Source organism: Naegleria fowleri, assembly GCF_008403515.1.
Source record: "Naegleria fowleri strain ATCC 30894 chromosome Unknown tig45, whole genome shotgun sequence".
Classification (NCBI taxonomy): Eukaryota; Heterolobosea; class Eutetramitea; order Acrasida; family Naegleriidae; genus Naegleria; species Naegleria fowleri.
Window position 1 is genome coordinate 27,519 of NW_025407977.1, and position 8,684 is coordinate 36,202.

The window sequence follows — 8,684 nt, forward strand, 5'->3', positions numbered from 1 at the left end:
CAATGTTTTTTGTCGTTGTCTCTTGCTCAAGTTTAACTCTTTTGGAGAATGTTCCAAAATGTATTTATGAATTAATGTTTCAATGTGTAATAAATTAAATCCAACATAAATATGAGATTGTTGGAACGTTCCATTTTGAGAAAAAGTTGACTGTGGTGAATTTTGTTGTTGCTGTTGAAGGAGTGACTGTTGAATATTTTGTAACTGTTGTTGCTTGTATTTCATTAAAATTTCCGAAGTTGAAATGAATGTCTTATCATTGGGATCTGAGGAAGTACTGTTTGCACGTGTCTTGGATTTCACAAGTTTCTTTAAACCTCCAATGGGTGAAGAATTTCCAACGATGGCACTCACAGACGACGATTTCGTTTGTGAAAAGTTCGTGTCATCGGTCGTTCCACCACTACTGAGCGATGATGAAGAAGTATTTGCGTCTGTCATTGACGATGATAAATATCCAAATGAACTTGTTGGTTGAGAAAATGACGTTTGTGTCGTCGTGGCAGTGACTGCACTTGTTGAATTGAAATTTGTGTCATGATGGTACAATGAATTGGAATTTCTTCTTCCTCTTGGAGAAACTGGTGATCGTGCTGAATTTGGTAGCAATCCTGCAGAATTCGACGTCGTCATTAATAATAATGCATTGTCTTGATACAATCGAATCGTGTCTTGTAAAAATTCAATTTGTTCCAAATGCGCTGATTTTTGGATGTATTGAAAGAAAATTTCACGTCCAATTTCCGAATTCATAATTTGTGAATATTCATCTTCAATCACAGTATTGGCATGACTAGTATTAATGTTGTTGTGAGAATGATCATTGGAAAGATAATCTTCAGAATGTTGTGGCATCATCAATGAATTTTCATGATCCATGAAGGATCCCACTGTCAATCGTTGAAAGGACACTCGTGGTGAATAGGGTGAAGTTGCTGATTCACCACTGGTTTGTGGAGTCATTGTAGAGCCTAATGCAGTTGTTATGGATGTTGTGGTTATGGATGTTGTTGATGAATTGTTGGTGGTGGTGGTGATCGTCGTATGATGGCCACCACTAGCACCACCACTCCATGTTCGATCCATGGATTTTGTACGTCTCGGAGCGATGGAAATTCTCGGAGAGGTCAATCCTCCAGTGCTTGAACCATCATCACGACCAGTCTGACTGACCTGCAAAGTTTCATCAAAGAAGGTTTCCAAAGCTTCTTTGGTCGTTGTTGCTGTTGGAAGTGTCGCAGAAGTGGTGTTCGTGAACAAGGAAAGAAGAGGAATTTTACGTTTCGTTGGAGTAGGACTATTACTACTGCTATTGTTATTGTTGTTGTTATTGGTAATGGGACTACCATGATTCATCATCAAGAAGGGATGGGTTGTTGTTGGAGTGGTGGTGGTGTTTTCCGGGAGAGGGGATGAAGGAGAATGAACAATGACTGAAGAGGAAGAAGAAGCACCAGCACCATTACTACTACTATTATTCGTATTGTTGCCGTTATTATTATTATGATTATTACTCTTTAAATTAGGAGCTGATTTAGACTTGTGTTTGGTCTTGCCTCCGTATACAGCCGAACGCTCTTGTTCATGAACAGGATCATCATCATCAACACGATGAGAGGAAGTTGTTCTAGAACTGAACTTTTGGATGTTGGGAGAAGAGGATTTGTTTTTCAAGGAAGGAGCGAATTTTCGTTTGATGGTTGTGAGAAGGGAATTTCCGGTCGTTGATGTTGTTGTGGTGCTGGTGGTGGTGGTGGTAGTGGAGTTATTCATGATGTTATGATTATGGTTGTTGGTGCTGATGGAATGATTGATGTTGTTGGCATTTCCGAAGGATGATGAAGAGGAAGCATTGGCCGTTGTTGTTTTGCTTGGTGTCATCATCATTATTGAGGAGAGAGAAGGAGGTTAATGACAACGATAAGAGTGTGTCGTTATTAATTGTGGTAGTAGTAGTAGTAGTAGTATGGAGCTAGGCGTTGTTGTGGGAAGAGAGAAGGGGGATGAGATGGATGACTGTTTTTTGTTGCGTGAATATAACTGAACTGCTTTTGACAGAATGACGAGCTGTAAATTGCTAAAAAGAGAAGGTTTGTTTGTACTCATATTGAAATTTAAATAACAAGTGCATTCCAAAAGTACCATAATTAATGGGTATCAAGCTGATTGTTTCGTGCAATTAGCTTCAGCACTGTCATCCTGGCTTGTATTATCACATGAGACGTCCACTCTCCCTTCAAAACAAGCAAATTTTAGATTCAGAAATTGATGATTCAGAAGAATGAACAATTAAATAATTTATCTCACCAAGGTGACAACTACAACATGATCATTGTCGTTATTAATTCTGTCAACATTCATCTCTGAAGAAATAACCACAGGTCTTTCAGATTTTGGAGTTTCAAAGAAGACTTGCATACCCTTCAAGTGTTGTTCAATGAAAGAGGTGTGTTTCTTCAAAATTTCAACAATTTGTGGTGAGCTCTTGCCTGTCACAAATACATCAACCTTATCGTCAAAGTTCAATCCAGCTTTCTTTCTAAGTTGTTGAACCATACTTGTTGTTTCTCTGCAGAAACCTAATTCCATCAACTCTTGACTCACCTCAGTGTTGAGTATCAAGGTACCATTGCTGCAATCATCAGCAAAGTAGTTCTTTTCAGTGCCAACAAATTTGCTAATGACAATCAATTCTTCACTGGTAATTCTTTCACCACACAACACGACTTCTCTGGTCTTCAAGAATTGAACCAATTGCTCATGTGTTAATGATTTGATAGCTTGATTCACTTCTCTGAACTTCTTGCCTAAACGTTGTCCCAAAAGTCTGTTATCGGGGCTTGCTTCTAATTTGACGCTATATTGTCTAATGTCACTAGTTGCCACAATGTTACCGTGAACGTTGAGTTCCTTCTTAATGAAATAATCCATTTCCTTCACTCGTCTAATGAAATCTTCGTCAACATTGCAAACAATAAACTCAGAAACTGGTGTTCTCGAAGGAATATTCTTTCTGACACGCAAAGTTCTTCCGACCTTAACAACGCTTTGCATTGCCTCAACAGTTCTTTCAATTTCTAAATCAATCTTACTCTCATCACATTGAGGGAGCATTTCAAAGTGAACGCTAGCTTCGCTCTTAGAAAGTAAATTTTGAGATTTTGATACATCTTTTCACACAAGAATGGAGTAAATGGTGACATAATTCTCACAGAATTATACAATGCAATGAACAAGGCAGACAAAGCAGATAATCTATCCTCCTTAGTTTGACCCTTTTGTTCTCCCTTCAAACGTTTGTTATTCATCTTGACGTACCAACGGGTAAGGTGATCGATAAATGTTTCTAATTTTGGTGTAACATTGTACAACCGATAGGCCTTCATTTCTTCAGCAATGGCTTTCAGTAAACTGTTGCTGGAGGAAACAATCCACTTATCCATAATATTTTCAATCTTGGCAGAGTTGGCAATATCACTGTTGAAGGGTTCTCCAGTCTCCGTAACGTATCGTCTCACAGCTTGGACGAAGAATCTATAGGCATTGTACCATTGCAACAAGACATCCTTTACGACATCCCTGACACCGGCTTCCTTGAACTTTAGAGGTTCAGCTCTAACTACAGGAGAGTTAATCAAGTATAATCTCAAAGCATCAGATCCGTGCTCATCAATGACCAGCTTTGGATCTGGATAATTCTTCTTACTCTTACTCATCTTTGAACCATCCTCAGCAAGAACAAGTCCGTTCACAATGACATTTTGGAATGGGCAAGTATCAAACAAGGCAGTACCCAAGACCAACAAAGTGTAGAACCAACCTCTTGTTTGATCCAAACCTTCAGCAATGAAATCAGCAGGGAATGTGTTCTTGAATTTTTCAGCATTTTCGAAAGGATAGTGATTTTGTGCGTATGGCATGGATCCAGATTCGAACCAACAATCGAACACATCGGTAACTCTCTTCAAAATCTTACCAGTTCCCTTTTGACTTGGAATAGTAATTCCATCAATGTATTGTCTGTGAAGATTTGTAATACCCTTCACACCGCTCAATTGTTCTAATTCTGCAACAGAGCCTACAGCAACCATTTCCTCACCTTCATCACTCATCCAAATTGGGATTGGTGTACCCCAGTATCGACTTCTTGAAATGGTCCAATCCTTGCAATCAGCCAACCAGTTGTGGAATCTACCTTCTTGAACATGTTCTGGCACCCAGTAGGTTCTCTTGTTGTTTTCTAATAATCGCTCTCTCAATTCAGTCACTGCAACAAACCATGAAGGGATGGTTCTATAAATGAGTGGAGTATCAGATCTCCAACAGAAAGGATACTTGTGAGCAATAGCTTCCTTCTTGAATAATCTAAGACGTTCTCTCAAATCATCACAAATGTGATGATCAGCATCCTTAATGTACATTCCCTTAAATTTTTCAATTGGGGACACGAAACGACCGACATCATCCAATGGGCATGGTGGCAAAACTTCCTTTCCATCAAAAATTCCGTGTTTTAAGCAGACACGATAGTCGTCCTCACCAAATCCTGGAGCTTGATGGACAATACCAGTACCACTTGTATTGGTGACATAGTCATCAGAAACAACTTTGAATGCAACTGATCCAAATTCAGCGCGATAAAAATCATAAAGTGGCTCATATTTCAAACCAACCAATTCTGCACCCTTGAATTTTCCATTGGTCTTTGCCTTTTGAAATATTTTGGCACTAATTCTTCCAAAATAATGAAGTGCCATTTCTTTTGGTCATCATAAACTCTCACATAGTCAAAGTTTTCATTGACACAGAGAGCCAAGTTACTTGGCAAAGTCCATGGTGTAGTGGTCCAAGCCAAAAGCTAGTATCTTTGAATCGTTCATCATTAGTAATGATTGGGAAAGCAACAGTAATGGCAGTGTCTTGCACATCCTTGTATCCTTGTGCCACTTCAAAATTTGAAAGTGGAGTGGTGCAACCTGTACTGTATGGCATGACACGAACTCCCTTGTAAACGAGACCCTTGTCCCACAATTGTTTAAAGACCCACCAAACACTCTCCATAAATGAAAAGTTCATGGTCTTGTAATCATTCTTAAAATCAATCCATCTGCCCAATCTAGTAATAATTTCCTCCCAGTCTGAGGCATATTTCATGACAATGGATTCACATTTTTCATTGTATCTAGCGATACCATAATTTTCAATGTCAGCACGACTCAATGTCATGGAAGCAATCTTTTCCTTCACTTTCTGCTCGTCTTTCATGTCTTCTTCAGAGAGAAGCTTTTGGCTTTCAATCATTTCTCTCTTGAGAATCTTTTCAATTTCAAATTCAATTGGTAAACCGTGGCAATCCCATCCAAATCTTCTTTCAACATAGTGTCCAGTTTGGTGAGCGTACCGAGTGACTACATCTTTAATAGTACCTGCGAGAATATGACCGTAGTGAGGATGCTATAGGTTCCATAGTAGTGATGAAACAACACGATTTCATAATGATGATCGGTTGATAATATTTATATGTGCCATTCATTGATTCATCATCGATTAATTATGTGTTGACAATTATAGTATCGGGTAACGTGAGCAATAATGAGATGAACAATAACCCACAATTCATTGAAGAATTCAGAAGATTTGAAGAATATTACCGAAACTCGTGTTAGGAGAATGACAAGAAATCACAATATATTTACATACGCTAAATTCATGTAAGATTCCAAATTGTGGAAAAGTGGATATCACGAACCAAAAATTCAATTCCAACAAAATATATATCAGGTTGATGATTCAAGTATTCGGCAACCATATATTGAAAGAACAACAAACGGACGGGTAGAGAGATGAATATTCAGCAAAACCTCAGAGTCATCATCATCTTCAAAATCTCTCTCCCGAAACTACATACCCTGTTGCAAATGGAGGACCATCATAGAAAGAATATGGCTTCTTTCCTTCAGACATCTTTACGCTTGTTTTAAAAGCATCAATATCCTTCCAGAAGGCGAGTACCTTCTCCTCTTCTTGTGGGAAGGAAATATTGGCATCCACTTCTTGCAAGAGTTGTTGTGGGGTGTTGTTATTTTGGAGCATTTTTTTGTTTCGATCTCGACATGCTCCACATGCTTTGATTTTAATGATCCTCATTCCAAAGCAAGAGCAGCATCTCAATCGTGCACTCACTCTCTTTAATGGGAGAGGTAAAGGAAGGAAATTAAAGCAAATCAGAAAGTATTAAATTTGAAGACTTTTCAAACTCGAGCATGCATTTGTTCAATTCAAGCATCCCTTGAAAGAAAGGAAACCACTCATATACTTTCGGAATGTTCAAAAGCTTGATATGAAAAAATGTCATGTTTATCGAAAAGGGCTGGTCTGCTAGAGGAACTCAGGGATTGCTCCATCATAACTGTGAATAAAGCGTTCTGTTGGATGTTTTTAAAGTTACTTAATTTGAACATTCTCAACTTGTACATTTTAAGAAATTTTGTATGCCAAACAGAAATTAAAAAAAAACAATTACGCCATCCCCATTATTTGAATTCAACAACAACAACTCTTTCATGATGATACTTCCTTCGTTCCAAAATTCTCTATTCAACCATGTAAAACACTTGATGGCCTTGGCAACCGTTTCATCATCATCGCAAACAAATTCCGTCGTGAAGAAGTGTGATTCTGCTCCGAACATTTCCTTCATGTTGGCCCGAGAACGAGAATTGTTTTCCATTCAAACCATGAATGTGAGGGTAATACATGTCAATGAGGAAATAGACTCTACCATTCATCATGACGCGGATATCAATGAAGCCTTGAACGAGAATTCCCAAATGTCATTCTATGAAATACCATCCTCTCAATGGCTGACAGGCTTGCTTCCAAATGAAGAGAACAACAAGTCACAATAATGGACAATGATATTTCATGTGAAGTGACATCACACTCTTGAATCACTGACATCTATGACACTCTTAAATGTTTTCATGTTATTGATGCAAATAGTTATGACATTATCAAATAGTTATTGACATTATCTGATACTGATTCCGTGTTTGGATTGTTTTGAAGAAATTGGATTTTTCTTTACAAGGAAGCAATTCTGACAGAAATCGAATACATAAACAAATACAAACTAATGCAGAGCCTAACTGTCAGATCAAGATGTTGATATGAATGGGTTTGTTTTTGAATGCAAAAGTGTATATTTCAAGATGACCGATCAAACTTTGTTTAAAACAGGTATTGAAGTGAAGTTTCCTTAAAAATCGAAAATCGAAAATATTGTTTATAATCAAATTCATTGTGACAAACAAAGGTGGAACAATACAATGAAATGACAATGTTGAATATGTGAACAAAATTCTGGTTTTTCAAACGTTTATTTTGATCGAAAAGCCTTAGATGAATATTATTCCTTTTATAAATCGTTGATTATTCTGTTATTTCTTTTTAGGTATGTAAAACGTATTCTTCTCCTTGTAAAAGGTTAGCCATCTTGTTTTAAACACAAGTTTTGGTTTTGGATTGTGTTTGTTGAAACTCCTGATTCCTTACAAAGCTTAACAACCAATCCATAGCTTTCTCAGGACTGATTTGAAAAAAGCCTTAAGTGTCCAAACTAAACACTTTTGAACTTAAAAAATATTCTTCAACGTTTACGAAGGAAAAGGAATGCCACCCCACAAACAGAGAAAGCAAAGAGAATTTGTGATGGATAAGGATGATGAAGAGAGAGTGGAAGCTCTTCCTCAATCAGATGAAAATAGAAGGAAAGAAAGAAAATCCAAGGTTTGGTATCGCTAGGATTGGTCAATGCAATCAATTCAGAAGGACTTAAGAATCAGGCAAAAGATATCATTTCGGTGTTACATGGTATGGGTTTTTGAGAGATCATGGAGACTATGAGGATGTTTTGAATCGCTTCATCAATGAACGATTACTACAAAAAGATAGAAATAATTTTGAACATACTTTGTTTATGCGGGACATTCTTGTTCCTTTTAAGGTACATTGTAAGACCTCTTCTCAGTTTGTTAAAGATGTTCTTGTTCCTGTTCGAAACAACCAAATAGCAACAGAAGTGTTTCCCTTTGTTCCAAAATTACAAGAGGTTTGGTTTGATGAAGGAGTTGATATTAAGGAATCATGTAATTACGTGTTGGCACCAGAAGGGGTGGGGAAAACTGCTTTGATTTCGAGAAAATTAGAGCCAATCCAGGCATCATGATGACATGCTCACCTGATTCTCAAAATCTCTCTGATAGCAATGGTGATGCAATTTCTATTCAACTATTAAGAATGTTCAAAGAAAAGCCAATCATTGATATCAATGCTACTGCAAGTCAACTAATTCTTTGTAATTTTATCGCAAGATTACTATTTCTTCACTTTTCATTAACTATATGGGAACAAACGGAGAACAAAACACCATTCGATAATCCTCTCCAAATGTTATCTTATGCTCAATATAATAGAAATACTATGAAAGTATCTTCAGAAATTTTTTCAGAAATAGTGAAAAGTAATCCCTGGATATCTGCCCAGCCTTACTATATAAGTAATTTCTTAAATTTTTTAATGCGAAAGTTATATGATCGATTGAACCTGAGAAATGATTCGCCATTTATTATTGCTATTGATAACGCAAGTCTATTCTTGCAATTCCAAACTCCAATATTATCTAA

At 37.2% G+C, this 8,684-nt stretch overlaps 4 protein-coding genes across 4 annotated transcripts in view; 1 reads left to right on the forward strand and 3 right to left on the reverse strand.

Moving 5' to 3' along the window:
* Window positions 1-1,881, reverse strand: part of FDP41_005658 (uncharacterized protein) — a gene marked incomplete at both ends in the record, with an annotated part of 2,452 nt that extends 571 nt beyond the window's left edge. The window contains one exon of the mRNA XM_044709206.1: window positions 106-1,881. Coding sequence (XP_044560040.1) covers window positions 106-1,881 — 1,776 coding nt within the window. The remainder of the gene's footprint in view (window positions 1-105) is intronic.
* A 417-nt stretch (window positions 1,882-2,298) lies between these two features.
* FDP41_005659 (uncharacterized protein) lies at window positions 2,299-4,757 on the reverse strand (the record flags this gene model as incomplete). The annotated part of the gene is made up of 2 exons (XM_044709207.1): window positions 2,299-3,136; window positions 3,319-4,757. 2 exons carry the CDS (start codon window positions 4,755-4,757, stop codon window positions 2,299-2,301), a joined length of 2,277 nt encoding a protein of 758 aa, XP_044560041.1.
* Window positions 4,758-4,779: 22 nt separating this feature from the next.
* FDP41_005660 (uncharacterized protein) lies at window positions 4,780-6,093 on the reverse strand (the record flags this gene model as incomplete). The annotated part of the gene is made up of 2 exons (XM_044709209.1): window positions 4,780-5,368; window positions 5,909-6,093. The coding sequence occupies 2 exons, from the start codon at window positions 6,091-6,093 to the stop codon at window positions 4,780-4,782; spliced, it is 774 nt and encodes a 257-aa protein (XP_044560042.1).
* Window positions 6,094-6,617: 524 nt separating this feature from the next.
* On the forward strand, window positions 6,618-6,908 carry FDP41_005661 (uncharacterized protein; the record flags this gene model as incomplete). Its single annotated transcript, XM_044709210.1, has 1 exon — window positions 6,618-6,908. The coding sequence occupies one exon, from the start codon at window positions 6,618-6,620 to the stop codon at window positions 6,906-6,908; it is 291 nt and encodes a 96-aa protein (XP_044560043.1).
* Window positions 6,909-8,684: the final 1,776 nt, after the last annotated feature.